General features: G+C 44.1%; 1 protein-coding gene across 4 annotated transcripts in view; it reads left to right on the forward strand.

The window, feature by feature from the left end:
• Nucleotides 1-16456, forward strand: part of LOC122543362 (bromodomain adjacent to zinc finger domain protein 2A-like) — a 133422-nt gene that overhangs the window by 99413 nt on the left and 17553 nt on the right. For all 4 annotated transcript variants that reach the window (XM_087985647.1, XM_087985648.1, XM_043681996.2 and 1 more), the window contains 5 exons: nucleotides 784-976; nucleotides 1959-2021; nucleotides 7169-7313; nucleotides 8558-9174; nucleotides 12817-13033. In XM_087985647.1, coding sequence (XP_087841773.1) covers nucleotides 784-976; nucleotides 1959-2021; nucleotides 7169-7313; nucleotides 8558-9174; nucleotides 12817-13033 — 1235 coding nt within the window. The remainder of the gene's footprint in view (nucleotides 1-783; nucleotides 977-1958; nucleotides 2022-7168; nucleotides 7314-8557; nucleotides 9175-12816; nucleotides 13034-16456) is intronic.

The raw sequence follows: 16456 nt of genomic DNA on the forward strand, positions 1-16456 counted from the left end.
GTGTGTGTGTGTGTGTGTGTGTGTGTGTGTGTGTGTGTGTGTGTGTGTGTGTGTGTGTGTGTGTGTGTGTGTGTGTGTGTATGTATATATATATATATGGCGCGAATCATATATATATATATATGTATGATTCGCGCCACCCCCAACCTAAGCCCACAATTGGTTTATTCTGGTAGCTTCCTTGCTGTAGTGCAAAAATGTTTTTTTTTATTTGTTCACGGGATGTAAGCATCACTGGCCAGAGCAGCATTTTTTTGTCCATCCCTAATTTCCCAAAGGGCAGTTAAGAGTCAGACACATTGCTGGTCATCTGTAGGCCAGGCCAAGTGGGGATGGCAAATTTCCTTATTTAAAGGGCACAGTGAACAAGGTGGGTTTTTTAAGACAAATCAACAAGATTGCAAATTAGGCAAGCTCTTTATTTCAGTTTTTAAAAAAAATTCAAATTCCACCATCTGCTATAGTGGGATTCGAACCTCTGTCCCCAGAGCATTGGCCTGGGTTTGCTCATCCACCTACGTTACTGTTGCACCCCTGCCTTCCCTTGCGGCAGATTCCTGACAGGGAGAAACTGGTAGGTTGGCGTTATTTCAAGTTACTTGCATGCAGCGAATTGTTTTGTTTGTCAGCCTTGCCACAAGTGAAGATCTTGTCTTATTCTTGCCACACTGCATTACAGACAACCACCAAGCTCTGGGCTCTGATTCCCTGCATATCGTTAACAGGACACAAACTGAGGTGAAAGGCCTTTTTTAAAAAAAAATTGTTCATTTCTCCTGGTAGGTTAAAGAGAGCTCTGGCAAAGAAGAAAGGAATTCAGGAGGCCGATAGCATTGTGGACAGCAAGAGGCGAAAGCAAGGCCTCTGTTCTGAAGAAGGCCACAACAGTATAGCAGCAAGCACAAGGGCCGAGGAGAGTGTGAAGGAGGAAACAAAAGATAAATCATCAGAAAGAAAGATTGATGGAATGATTAAGGTTAAATTATATTTTAGGCTGTTTCCTTAAACCACCAATTATTCCTTTTCCGTTTGTCTAGTTTCCTTTTTATGCAATATCCCTTCCCTAGCTGATGCAGCAAAGATAGGAACACTTCCTCTAGCGGCTGTCTGTGATTGGTACTGTCAGGTATACAAAAGTGAACTGAAGTCACTCTACCACCAACCCCTGAAAACACCCTTCTCTGCAGATCACTCTGGAAAATATTTGATGCACAGGGTGAGACACACAGTAAATCTTTCTCTATGCAGTGTCCATCAAACACTCCCTGGATATGAACAGTATGAGGTTAGATACAGAGTAAAGCTCTCCCTACACTGTCCCCCTCAAACACTCCCACGACAGCGACAGCAAAAGGTTAGATACAGAGTAAAGCTACCTCTACACTGTTTTCTCCCCTCCCCCCAAACATTCCCAGTACAGGGACCGCACAGGGTTAGATACAGAGTAAAGCACCCTCTACACCGTCCCCCCCTCAAACACTCCCAGAGACAGGGACAGCACGGGGTTAGATACAGAGTAAAGCTCCCTCTACACTGTCCCCATCAAACACTCCCAGGACAGGGTTAGATACAGAATAAAGATCCCTCTACACCGTCCCCATCAAACACTCTCAGGGACAGCACAGGGTAAAGCTCTGTCTACACTATCTGAACATTGCTTTGAGCTGAATCTTGTAAGGAAGCCTCCAAATGCGTCTCAGCAATATTTTTTCATTATACACACACCAGCCATCCTACTGAGCCGTGGGAATGATGTTATAAATTTCATCCGAATTGATAAGCACTTTTTCACGGTCAGTTCACAAGCAGCTTGCTTGAGGTTTGTGGTGCAGAGAATGATAGGTCAGAAAACTAAGAATAAAAAACTGCAGCAAAAGAATTGAGTCTAAAACAATGAATAAGACGGTGTATCTGTTAGTTCTCGCTGTTAATATATGCCTCTCAACTGCCCTTCTTAGATGGATGATCATCCTTCTGCCAGCATTGCTGAATTAAATCGTCAAATCGAGAAACTCAGTAAGGTGAGTAATTATTAATCTGTAGAACGTTAAAAGAAAAGCAAAGGCTCTGCTTGAGTAGTGGTTTGTGGTAGAAAATGTTGAATCATTCAGCCAGCAAATCAAAGTATCAGTATTTATCCTCTCATAATTTTGAAGACAACGTTTGTGAAGATTTGTAGCTCGGGTGCTCATTGTTGTGGTTCTGTTCGCCGAGCTGGGAATTTGTGTTGCCGACGTTTCGTCCCCTGTCTAGGTGACATCCTCAGTGCTTGGGAGCCTCCTGTGAAGCGCTTCTGTGATGTTTCCTCCGGCATTTGTAGTGGTTTGAATCTGCCGCTTCCGGTTGTCAGTTCCAGCTGTCCGCTGCAGTGGCCGGTATATTGGGTCCAGGTCGACGTGCTTATTGATTGAATCAGTGGATGAGTGCCATGTCTTTAGAAATTCCCTGGCTGTCCTCTGTTTGGCTTGTCCTATAATAGTAGTGTTGTCCCAGTCGAACTCATGTTGCTTGTCATCCGCGTGTGTGGCTACTAAGGATAGCTGGTCGTGTCATTTCGTGGCTAGTTGGTGTTCATGGATGCGGATCATTAGCTGTCTTCCTGTTTGTCCAATGTAGTGTTTTGTGCAGTCCTTCCATGGGATTTTGTACACTACGTTGGTTTTGCTCATGCTGGGTATCGGGTCCTTTGTCCTGGTGAGTTGTTGCCTGAGAGTGGCTGTTGGTTTGTGTGCTGTTATGAGTCCTAGTAGTTGTAGTAGTCTGGCTGTCAGTTCAGAAATGTTCTTGATGTATGGTAAAGTGGCTAGTCCTTTGGGTTGTGGCATGTCCTCATTCCGTTGTCTTTCCCTTAGGCATCTGTTGATGAAATTGCAGGGGTATCCGTTTTTGGCGAATACATTGTAGAGGTGTTCTTCCTCTTTTTGCAGTTCTGGTGGGCTGCAGTGTGTTGTGGCCCTTTTGAACAGTGTCTTGATGCAACTTCTTTTGTGTGTGTTGGGGTGGTTGCTTTCGTAGTTCAGGAGTTGGTCTGTGTGTGTGGCTTTCCTGTATACCTTTGTGGTGAATTCTCTGTTCGGTGTTCTCTGTACCATCACTCTAGGAATGGGAGTTGGTTGTCCTTTTCTTCCTCTCTAGTGAATCGGATTCCTGTGAGTGTGGCGTTGATGATCCAGTGTGTGCTTTCTATTTCTGAGTTTTTAATGATTACAAAGGTGTCATCCACATATCTGACCCAGAGTTTGGGTTGAATCCTTCCACCATATGTCAGATACAGACCGCCAGTCAACAACCCACAAGCCAGAGACACAGCCAGACAGAACAGATTCAGGATGATCCAGGTAATGATTACAGACGCACACAACAGACTACACAAATACAGACAAGAAATTGTGCGCCAAAAATCGTTAGTTTCAAAAACCACCAATCAGGAATGGACCCGGACCATAGAACAGGCCGTCACCATAGGACAGAACAGGACCACACACCGCAAAAAAACGTCACTAAAAGAAAAAATGGCCAAACTAACACACAACAGAGAGGACACCACAACACACACCTGGGTTAGAAACCTCTCCCACAGACAGCTCACAGACACGGAAAGAACAATACTGGCCAAGGGACTCAACTACAACCACAGGGACGCCAAGACAGCAGATTTCCTAGCAGCACTAGAATGCACACTCAGGAGCAATGGACTGACAGAAGAGACACAACAAACAGTGAGACAAAGTATCGTACCGCTGATAACAAGGAAAAGACAAACACATTAACCTCAACACCAAGGAGAGGGAAACACTAAAATCACTAAGAAATGATAAGAACATAATCATACTACCAGCTGACAAAGGCAGAATGACGGTCATCCTGGACAAAGCAGAATACATCCAGAAAGCGCAACAACTACTTGCAGATACTAACACCTACCAAAAGGGGGAGTTTGACCCCACCCCACAGCTCACCAATAAGATAAACAACACACTGAGGAACCTGCACAATGAAACCTGAAAGCAACAACACCCCCAGATTTTATGGACTACTTAAAGTGCACAAACCAGATATCCCACTCAGACCCATCGTATCACTACCAGGGACACCATCACACAAACTGGCTAAAGAACTACAGCAGAAACTGAAACACTTGATCAGCGGATCCAGACACTCTATACAATCAACACAGGAATTCTTGGACATCATCAGAAATATACACATAGACAAGGAAGAAACTATGGTCTCATTCGATGTAACGGCACTGTTCACCTCTATCGACAAAACCCTAGCCAGAGAAACGATAGCCAACCTGCTGGACATACAGAACGGACAACAAGACGGGGAACCTATCAACAAAGACTGCATACTCAAACTACCGGACCTGTGCCTCACAACACACTTCACATTCAACAACCAAAGATATGAACAAATCAACGGCACACCCATGGGCTCACCGATCTCTGGACTCATAGCAGAAGCGGTAATGCAAAGATTAGAACAAACAGTCATACCGCAAATTCAACCCAAACTCTGGGTCAGATATGTGGATGACACCTTTGTAATCATTAAAAACACAGAAATAGAAAACACACCGGATCATCAACGCCACACTCACAGGAATCCGATTCACTAGATAGGAAGAAAAGGACAACCAACTCCCATTCCTAGGCGTGATGGTACAGAGAACACCTAACGGAGAATTCACCACAAAGGTATACAGGAAAGCCACACACACAGACCAAGTCCTAAACTACGAAAGCAACCACCCCAACACACACAAAAGAAGTTGCATCAAGACACTGTTCAAAAGGGCCACAACACACTGCAGCCCACCAGAAATGCAAAAAAAGGAAGAAGAACACCTCTACAATGTATTCACCAAAAACGGATACCCCTGCAATTTCATCAACAGATGCCTAAGGGAAAGACAACGGAATGAGGACATGCCACAACCCAAAGGACCAGCCACTTTACCATACGTCAAGAACATTTCTGAACTGACAGCCAGACGACCACTAGGACTCATAACAGCACACAAACCAACAGCCACTTTCAGACAACAACTCACCAGAACGAAGGACCCGATACCCAGCATGAGCAAAACCAACATAGTGTACAAAATCCCATGCAAGGACTGCACAAAACACTACATAAGACAAACAGGAAGACAGCTAACGATCCGTATCCATGAACACCAACTAGCCACGAAACGACACGACCAGCTATCCTTAGTAGCCACACATACGCGGATGACAGTTTGACTGGGACAACACTACTATTATAGGACAAGCCAAACAGAGAACAGCCAGGGAATTCCTAGAGGCATGGCACTCATCCACAGATTCTATCAACAAACACATCAACCTGGACCCAATATACCGGCCACTGTAGCGGACAGCTGGAACTGACAACCGGAAGCAGCAGATTCAAACCACTACAAATGCCGGAGGAAACATCACAGAAGCGCTTCACAGGAGGCTCCCAAGCACTGAGGACGTCACCTAGACAGGGGACGAAACGTCTGCAACACAAATTTCCAGCTCAGCGAACAGAACCACAACAATTTTGAAGTCTTTTATTGCATACAATTTGGTCTCCTTACTTAAGGAGGGTTGTTGTTGTTTGGATTTCTCTACCCAAGAGAACAATGGAGGCTGGGTCATTGAACATATTTGTGGCTGAGTCAGACCAAATTTTAAATAACACTGGAGTCCAGGGTTAGGTGATAGTGGTGGTGGCGTGGGGAGTGCACCTGGAAAGTGGGAGTGACATGAGCATGACCATATGAATTAGAAGGCCATTCAGCTGCTCGGGCCTACTCTGCTATTCACTAAGATCAGAGCTGATCTGATTATTGCCTCAAATCTGCATTCCCACCTCCCCTGATAACCTTTCAACCCCTTGTTTAACCAGAATCTATGTATGTCTGCCTTAAAGATAGTCAAAAATTCAGTTTCCACCACCTTTTCAGGAAGAAACCTCTAAGGACTCAACGCACTGAATGTTTTGCCTCAACTCTGTTTTAATTGGTCGACCCTTGAACTTTAAACCATGACCCCCTAGTTCTAGATTCTCCCACCAGAGGAAACATCATCTCCAAACCCCTCTTGTCAATATCCCTCAACACCTTTCATTTTTCAATCAAGTCACCTCTTGCTTTTCTAAACTCCAGCAGATGCAAGCCCTATGCTGTCTAACCTTTCCTTATACAATAACACTGCCTGCTCCATTCCAGGTATTAGTCTCATAAACCTTCTCTGAGCTGCTTCCCAAAGCATTTACATCCGTCCTTAAATAAGGAGACCAGTACTGTGCATGGCACTCCAAATGCAGTCCCACCAATGCCCCGTCTTCTCGATGTTTGTATTCGGTTCCCCTCGTGATCAATGATACTTACATTATTATAGAATCCCTTAGCTGTCCGAATTACTTGCTGTGCCTGCGTAACTAACCTTTTACAATTCATGCATGAGGACCATGACTAAGGCTGTAATTGGATCGGCCACACTGATTGGTAGAGCAGGCTTGAAGAACTGAATGGCCTACTCCAACTCCTTATTATTGGGTTATCTTTCAACTTCCAATGAGCTGCTACTTTACAAAAAGAACCCTTTCTTCTTGAGTCTTTCCTTGCAATTGTAACTTCTCCATCATTGGCAACGACCTATTGAATATACACCACATCTTCTCGATAAACAAGTTCGAAAAACAATATATAACCGGCATCATCACAGTTTGCTAAGTCAATTTGATTTTATTAGCAAATTTTGACCTTGTTTTCTTCAATTCTCAATCTCACTGATTTATGTAAACAGTGAATAAGAGCAGGCTTAACATAAAACCTTGCGTGACACGGCTCATCACTTCTGATGCAGTCTCCTTTATCCTGACAATTTGCTTTCTGGCCTCTGACTATCTTGGTATCCATGCAACTAATTCCTCTTAATTCCATATGCCATTATCAAGAGCCTTAAAAACCCTCTCAGCACTTGTACATGAACACATAAATAGATGCACAAATACACCACACACAAACACGTTGATTTTTATCTCCTTTGCTTATTGTCCATCATCTTCTCCCTGTAAAGTGATCAGAGCTGGTTTCCTTTATACCAGAGCACAGCAGAAGTGTCTGTCATTGTTGTTTGGTAATCAATGTCGTGATTGCTTGTATCCATAGCGACAAAGTTTTTTTGCACGGAAGCTGCTTCAAGTCTCCCAGACACTACGTGCCTTGTTATTGGGGCAGGACCGTTTCAGGCGACGCTACTGGGTTTTTCCCCACCTCTGTGGGGTGTTTGTGGAAGGCTCTGAGGGTTCGCTAGGTAAGACTGACAATGCCAACTGTTCTGTGGTAAAATACTGTTTCCATTTCAGGGAATTTGATGCTGTAATTTTTCTGCCAAAATTGATGATTTGATAATTTATTGCCTAATATTTAGTTTAGACTAGATTCCCAACAGTGTTGAAACAGGCCCTTTGGCCCAACAAGTCCACACCGACCCTCCGAAGAGTAACCCACCCAGACCCATTTCCCTCTGACTAATACACCTAACACTATGGGCAATTTAGCACAGCCAATTCACCTGACCTGCACATTTTGGACTGTGGGAGGAAACCGGAGCACCCGGAGGAAATCCACGCTGGCACAGGGAGAATGTGAAAACTCCACACAGACGGTCGCCGAAGGCTGGAATCGAATCCAGGTCCCTGGTGCTGTGAGGCAGCAGTGCTAGCCACTGTGCCGCCCCTAAAGCTAAGAATTAGAATTAGAATTAGAATCCTGACAGCGTAGAAATAGGCCCTTTGGCCCAAGAAGTCCACACCAATTCTCCGAAGAGTAACCCATTCAGACCCATTCCCCTATGTTTACCCCTGACTAATAACCTACACAATGAGCAATTTAGCATGGCCAATTCTCCTAACCTATTCTCTCCTTTCTTCTGCCCTACTCAGCCCCTGAACGAAAGGCACTGGGCGAAGGTTCCAGATGTCCCAGCAGGCCTCTGATACCTTACCCCACTGCCCCCTCACCTTGTATGACAAAGTAATTAACGGCACAGAAGTGGGCCATTCAACCTGTCAAAGCCATGCCAGGTCTAGGCATAGTAAGCGGTGGCCTGAGAGGCATCCGAATGAATCATAGAGATGTACAGCATGGAAACAGACCCCTCGGTCCAACACGTCCATGCCGACCAGATATCCCAACCCAATCTAGTCCCACCTGCCAGCACCTGGCCCACGTCCCTCCAAACCCTTCCTATTCATATACCCATCCAAATGCCTTTTAAATGTTACAATTGTACCAGCCTCCACCACTTCCTCTGGCACTCTCCATACACATACTTTCCAAAAACTCTGCCCATCGTAATGTTCCCTGGCATGAATTACTGCTTTTAAAAGAGAAGGGAAAACAAGTGTAATGAACAGGAATAAACAGCAGGCTTGGGAGGGAGGAAATTTGGGGTTTGAACTCTACACTTATTGGGCATAGCCAGCATTGTGATCTACATAATGTATTTTTGTTGAGGAGATGTCATATTTTAGTCTTGACCTTCCTTTCCATCAGGTACTGAAGAGTTGGAAGCAGAAAAGAGCAAGCTTTTGGAGAATGCCCCAATTAAAGTGGAGGCAGGCGAGGTAGCTGACAAGAATCCAACCACTCTGGGTCAGCCATCAGATAACCAGCAGGGAATATGTGACGCCGAACTGGTCAACCCAGAGAATCCAAAGTTGCAAGATGCTGCATATGCCAAACATTCCAGTGATGCTATACAAGACTCCCATTCCACCAGTCAGACTCCTCAAAACATTGACCAGTCGGGTGTTTTTTTAGCCTGGCTGAGCATCCTACAGAACTCTGTGTCAAACCTTTCCCTTCCTACACCTCACTGCAGCTCTAACAAAGATAACCCGAGTACTATCTCCCCAGAAGTGCTGCTGGCCAGCAATCGGAAGCTGTTTGATCTTAGCATCCCAAACTCAGAGCAAAGTGTCAAAGAGTGTGCTGAGAAACACGGACAGTGGTTCAGCCTTTTACCTAGAACACCCTGCGATTCCTCGTCGATTACCCATCTGCCATTTTCTTCACAACAGAATCAATCCCAGAGACTGGATTCTGATACAAGTCAGCTGAACCAAGATGGACTAAAGCCACTTACATCTCCTGAGTTTACATCATCACAGGTATTTGGTTTGCTGTTTTGAATGGTGGAGGGAGAAGGAAGGATATGAATGGAAGTGAGGTTTTTTTTTAAACATTGACTGAGTCAGTGGTAGCTTTTCACCTCTGAATCTTGGCTGGACTGATAACTGCCAGGGCATTAACTGCATTTGGGTTGTCTCAGTCCAGCTCCTAGTGGGCTTTACATAATTACTCAAACATTATTTAATGATCAACCTCACTCAGAAAAGCCTGAACGATGACTCATGCAGGCAATGGAAAATGTTCAATACTGGATCTTTCTTGAAATATGGCACATTTTTTTGGACAGAGTCAAAAAGCTAAAGGTAGCTTTATTCGAACATTAAAGAACCCTTAACAATATACTTAGAAAGCCAGAGTATGTTCAAACAAAGTCAGTATGCTTTTATACAAGAGAAATTATGTCTGATAAAATTGGAGTTTCTTTGAAGATGTAACTAGTAGGGGGAGTGTAGATAAAGGGAAACCAACAAATGTTGTATACTTGGTTTCCAAAAGGCTTTTGACAAGTTGCCATATCAGACGTTAATATGCAAACTATGTGCTCATTAGGTTTACAGGATAATATATTAACATGGATAGAGGATTGGTTAATAGACAGAAGCATAATATGGGTAAATAAACAACCTCCAACACAAAATAATCTAAACATTTCCCCTTAACATTCAATGGTGTTACCACCACTGAATCCTCATTATCAACAGCCTGAGGGAGGGCTACCATTCACCAGCAACTGAGCTGCACTCACCATATAAATATTGTGGCTATGAGAGCAAATCAGAGGCGAGGAATCCTGCAGCGAGTAAATTCATCTCTTGACTCCCTGGTGCCTGTCCAGGTACTAGTCAGGATGGAATACTCTTCACTTACTTGGATGGGCGTGGTTCCAACAACACTCATGTAGCTCAGTTCCATCCAGGGCAAAACAGGCCACTAGATTGGTACTCCTTTCACACCCGAAGCAGTCACTCCTTCCACCGCTGACGCACAGTGGCAGCAGCACGAGATTATGGTAGTAACCACCAAGGCTCCTTCAAAAGCACCTTCCCAACTTGCAACCTCTATCACCTAGAAAGACTAGGGCAGCAGATACAAGGAAGCACCACCACCTGCAAGTTCCCCTCTCATCCACATACCATCCTGACTTGATTGATTTATTGTTGTCACATGTACCGCGATACAGTGAAAAGTGGTGTTTTGCAGGCTATACAGGCAGATCGTACCATACAAAGTGCATTAGAGTAGCAGAACACAGTGTTACGTTCACAGAGAGAGAGAGAGAGAGAGAGAGAGAGAGATCAGAATTAACATTTGAGAGGTCCATTCAGAACTTTGATAATAGCAGCAATGAAGCTGTTCTTGAATCTATTCACATGTGTATTCAAACTTATACATCCCCTACCCAACAGAAGAGGGTGAAAGAGTGTATAACTGGGTGGGAGGGGAATTATATGACTTGGAGCCATATTGCCGTTTTGTCACTGTTTCTGGGTCAAAATCCCTGTGGGTGTACCTACGCCACATGGATTGCAACAGTTGATGTAGGCAGCACATTGCCACCTTCTTCAGGAATATTAGGAATGAGTAATAAAGTCTGGCCTAGCTACCGACACCCACATTCTGTGAATGAGTACATGAAAATTCAAGGGACATGGGGAGTGGACAGGAAAGAGAAGTTGAGGCCAAAGATCAGCCATGATTGTGTTGAATGTTCGAACAAACTCAAATGGTCCAATCCTCCTCCTTTTTCTTATGGTCTTATATAGCTGAGATTCATACCTGATCTTGGCATGTGTCTGACACTGAAGACAAAAAATGTGAAGTGTTAGATATAACCCAAGACTAGCACCTTTTACCTGAATTAAAACAAGAAACCCGAGCATTTACCCAATAAAAACAGAGGAGAAATCCAGCAGGTCTTGCAGCATCTGTGGGGAGAAAACAGAGTGAACATTTTGAGTCTAGTGACTTTTTATCAGAACATTAGATACAGTATACCTCTTGAGGTCCAATCTGTGTTTTGATAAGGAAACGTTAACAGCCGTGTTTAAGTTTCGGTATGATCGTAGGGCAGTTGCACATCCTCCTGAAGACATAGAATCACTACAGTGGAAACAGGCTATTCGGCCCATCGAGTCCACACTGATCCGCTCACGAGGAACAGCCCATATGGAACCAACACTTTCCCCCCCCACCCCCAAACTCCAAACTCCACATTTCCCGTTACTAATCCACCTAGCCTGCATATTATGGATAATTTAGCATGGCCAATCTGCACGTCTTTGGACTGTGGGAGGAAATTGATGCAGACATGGGGAGAATGTGCAAACTCTACACAGACAGTGACCTGAGGCTGGAATTGGACCTAGGCCCCTGGCACTGTGAGGCAGCAGTGCTAAACACTGAGCCACTATATTGCCCAGTAACAACCACTGCCATTTGGAATTTTGTTCTGTTAGTGAGACTGATTCCTCTCCAAGTGGTCCAGCTGGTTAAAGCAATGAATACAGAGCAATAGATCCCAAGAAAGTTGAGAACTGGTCTCAACAGCAGGTGTAGGTAACTCCTAGTGACTATCTAGCAACCTCTGCTGGAAGGAGTGAGTGATGTCAGGCAATCATAAAATCTTAGAATGATACAGCGATTTACTCCATTATGCGATGAGCTGACTTAGTAGCTACAAGGCTGTCAGCATTGCTGACACTTTAATATACAAAGTCACAAATGAGGCATTGGCCCATGAGGAAGGTAGAGAAGGGAACTGTGGAGCAGGAATGCAGCAACACCTCCAGCAGAAGAAGGGGAGAACATTAACAAGAAAAGGGTGTTGAGGAAGTAAAAGCCTGATTTCCAAAGCATGGTAAATGATCAGTACCTTGAAAATGGGATTGGCAAATTGTGGGCTCACTGTCGAAGGAGCTGTCCTCGACACCACAGCCAGGTGGTTCCTCACGCTGATCTCCACTACTGCACCCAGGTGTCCATTCCTGAGATGTCAGTCTGGCCAATGTGTCCTCAAGCCTTACCCCAACATAGCTGTACTCACAGTCATGGAATGTCTTGTACTTCTCTCCCCCAAAAGGTCAATCTTGCCCACAATCAGTTTTTATTGGTCAGGCCCAGCAATCTTTGGTTTCCCAACGAATGCTACTTTTGTGAACCATACCAGTTGCTTCTGTGAAGAGTTACTGCCCTGACTGTTATCTCTTGGTTCCCCAGCGCAGAGTATTAAGACCTCAAATGTCTGAAATTCAATTCAGAATGGAAACCAAACATAGGGGCCCCTCCAGTTTGTGTCAATAGTGCCTTCACTCTGAACTGCAGCGGTTCAAGAAAGCAGCTCACCACCACCTTCTCAAGGGCAACTAGGGACGGGCAATAAATGCTGGCCAGTCACATCCTACAAATGAATTTTAAAAAACTCAACACTGCCATGTGAGGAAGCTTTATGTTTCTAAATGTTTCTCAAATGAAATCTAAAGTGTTCTGATGAACTCTCCTCTTGGGGCCTGTGTGCTGGTGCAGCCTAGGTTTTTAGCAGTACATGACTCTGCTCACCACTCTCTCTTCATTCTCTTCTGCTTTCTCTGATGCTGCACCTGGATGTTCCATTTGATGGGCAGTCTGCAGACTTGATGGACCCCGCTGCTCCTTGCGAGACCCCGATCCGCACTTCTGTCGAAGTTGGCTCCACTGCGACCAAACCAAAGGTCAAGTCTCGTCGTTGCGATAGTGCTCCTCAGAGTGTATGCTTTTTGCCACCGACACCTAGGCGTCGTGGACGACCATCAAAATTGCAGAAAGAGATGAGTCAGCGGCAATTGAAACCTATTCCAGAAGGTGAGATGCTCACTCCAAGTCAAATGTCACTTTGTCTTGTTGGGGAAGCGAACTAAGATTGTTACAGAGTGCCATAAGGGTTGACTATTTTGCTATAATCTTTTAAGGCCACAAAGTTACATTGCTGTTAAATAACCTCAAAGACTCAATCCCATACCAAGTGCTCCCAGTAAGGAATGGTGCTTATGTGGAGCACCATTTCTGAAGATCCTGTTCTAACACTGATCTTTGAAATCAGCTACCAAAAAAAAACTAAAAGGCGAATATTGGCCACCTTGGAAAATGCTGCATAATAACTTAAGAAATAGGAGCAGAATCAGGCCATTGAGCCCCTCAAGGCTGTCTCAATATTTAACAAGATTGTGGCTGATCTGCCCCAGGTCTCAACTTCTCTTTCATGCCGGCTCTCAACATTTCAAAAATCTATCTACCTTTCTTTAAATATTTAGTTTTCACAACTCTCTGGGGTAGAGGATTCTAGACATTCACTACCGTCAGCAAGAAGTAATTTCTTCACTTTTTTAAAAAAATGAATGCCCCTTTATTCTGTAACTGTGACCCCACCAGTGGAAACACCTTTCAATATTTACCTGATCAAGTCCTCTCAGAATCTTGTATATTTCAATAAGATCACCCCTCATTCTTCTACACTCGAATGAATAAAGACCTCACCTGATAAGTCAACCCTTCATCCCAGGAATCAACTGAGTGAAACTCTTTTGAACTGCCTCCAATGCCAGTACATTGTTTCTTAAATACAGGGACCAAAATTGTACACAGTACTCCAGGTCCATTCTCACCAACGCTTGTACAATTGTAACTAGTTTTAAAATTCAACCCCCGACAATAAAAATCGAAATTTCATTTGCCGTCTTAATGACTTGCTGCACCTGCATGCTAATGTTTTGTGTTTCATGCACAAGAATACCCAGATCGCTCTCCGCTGCACTTTTTTTTTGGAGTCTCTCTCCATTTAAATGATAGTCTGCCTTTTGATTAATTCTACCAAAATGCATAACCTCTCACTTTCCTATATTAGACTCCACCTGCCAGTCACTCATCCTGTTTATCCCCATGCAGGTTCTTTATGTCCTCATCACAACATTCCCTCTGACCAATTTTGGCACATTAGCAAATTTGGATTAAAAACTCAGCATTTTATGAGCAAATGTGTCTCCTACAGGTGACCCCAAGATATTATATGTTGCATATTTCCACAATTTTCCAGTCTATTGGTGATAAATTTAGTTTGTGTATAAATCCATTCTTGCAAACCTCCATATTACCAGCTTCCCCACACTTCAACACCCTCATTCTTCAGCTCAATCCACTCTGTTCATCTAATTGTGTGTGCAGAATAGTTATGCAGTAAATTAACATCAGTGTTTAACTGGTGCCTAAACCAGTTATTGTGAACAGTATTCTTATTCTGAACAATTATTGATTGCTTTGTGGAAAACATGTGACATTACATTATGGCCTTTTACTCACTTCCAATCACTCGTCATCATTAACTAAAATACATTGTGGTTTCATTGAATTGACTTTTGTAAGCAGGAATTAAGAAGGGAATTATGCTGCTATTAAGCTAATTCTGAGGCTAATAACACTATAGGGCCAATTCTGTCATCAGCACTTAGGCTTGTCACAGACAAAGCTGCAGGCTGGGAGCTAGGTCTTGTAAAATTACTGTAGCTTTCCATTTTAAAAGACAGACCTACATTTTTATGGTGTCTAATATAAGGGTGGGATCAGTTGAGCTCAGTTGACTGGAGGGTTTGTTTGAAGAGCAGTGTGATGCCAACAGCATGGGTTCAATTCCTATCACTGGTTTGTGGTTACCATGAAGGACTCTCCTTCTCAATCTCTTCCCTCACCTGAGGACTGGTGGCCCTCAGGTTAAATCACCATCAGTTGCTTCTCTCTCTAATGGAAGAGCAGCCTCTATGGTCTGGTAAAACTATGGCAACACAACACACAACAATATAGAACATAGAACAATACAGTGCTAAATAGGCCCTTTGGCCCTCGATGTTGCACCGATCTGTGAACTATTCTCAGCTTGTCCCCCTACACTGTCCCATCATCATCCATTTGCTTATCTAAGGATTGTTTAAATCTCCCTCATGTGGCTGAGTTGACTACATTGGCAGGTAAGGCATTCCACGCCCTTACCACTCTCTGAATAAAGAACCTGCCTCTGACATCTGTCTTAAATCTATCACCCCTCAATTTGTAGTTTTGCCCCCTTGTACAAGCTGACATCATCATCCTACAAAAAAGACTTTCACTGTCTACCCTATCTAATCCTCTGATCATCTTGTATGTCTCTATCAAAATCCCTCTTAGCCTTCTTCTTTCCAATGAGAACAGACCCAAGTCTCTCAGCCTTTCCTCATAAGACCTACCCTCCAGACCAGGCAACATCCTGGTAAATCTCCTCTGCAGCTTTTCCAATGCTTCCACATCCTTCCTGTAATGGGGCGACCAGAATTGTACACAATATTCCAAGTGCGGCCGCACTAGCGTTTTGTACAGTTGCAGCATGACATTACGGCTCTGGAACTCAATCCCTCTACGAATGAAACCTAACACACCGTGTGCCTTCTTAACAGCACTATCCACCTGGGTGGCAACTTTCAGGAACCTATGCACATGGACTCCAAGATCCCTCTGCACATCCACACTCCCAAGGATCTTTCCACTGGCCCAGTACTCTGCCTTCCTGTTATTCTTCCCAAAGTGCATCACCTCACATTTAGCTGCATTGAACTCCATTTGCCACCTCTCAGCCCAATTCTGCAGTTTATAAGAGTTTAAAAAGTCTTCCTAGCCTTACACAAGGCCTTGGTAACTGGAGTAACATGTATAGTTTTGATTTCCTTACCAACCGAAGGATATAGTTGCCTTGGAGGAAATGCATAAAGTGGACTGATTACTGGGGTGATTCTCCTTTGAAGACAGAGTGAGGAGAATTGGCCAATATTCCCTGGAGTATAGAAGATTGACAGAGATTGATAGATTTTTGGGTATGAAGGGAATTGAGGGATATAGTCATGCTGTGGGAAGATGACGTGGAGGTAATTGATCAGCTCTGATCATATTGATTGAAGGAGTGTGCTCAAAAGGCCTTATTCCTCCTCCTGGTTAGGCCACTGTTGGAATATTGCGTGCAGTTCTGGTCTCCTTCCTCGCAAAGATGTTGTGAAACTTGAAAGGGTTCAGAAAAGATTTACAAGGATGTTGCCAGGGTTGGAGGGTTTGACCTACAGGGAGAGGATGAACAGGCTGGGGCTGTTTTCCCTGGAGCGTCAGAGGCTGAGGTGAGGGGTGACCTTATAGAGGTTTACAAAATTATGAGGGGGCATGGATAGGATAAATAGACACAGTCTTTTCCCTGGGGTCGGGGAGTCCAGAACTAGC

Source organism: Chiloscyllium plagiosum, unplaced genomic scaffold (assembly GCF_037043375.1).
Source record: "Chiloscyllium plagiosum isolate Xiang-an unplaced genomic scaffold, Cpla_swu_hap1 HiC_scaffold_53X, whole genome shotgun sequence".
NCBI lineage: Eukaryota > Metazoa > Chordata > Chondrichthyes > Orectolobiformes > Hemiscylliidae > Chiloscyllium > Chiloscyllium plagiosum.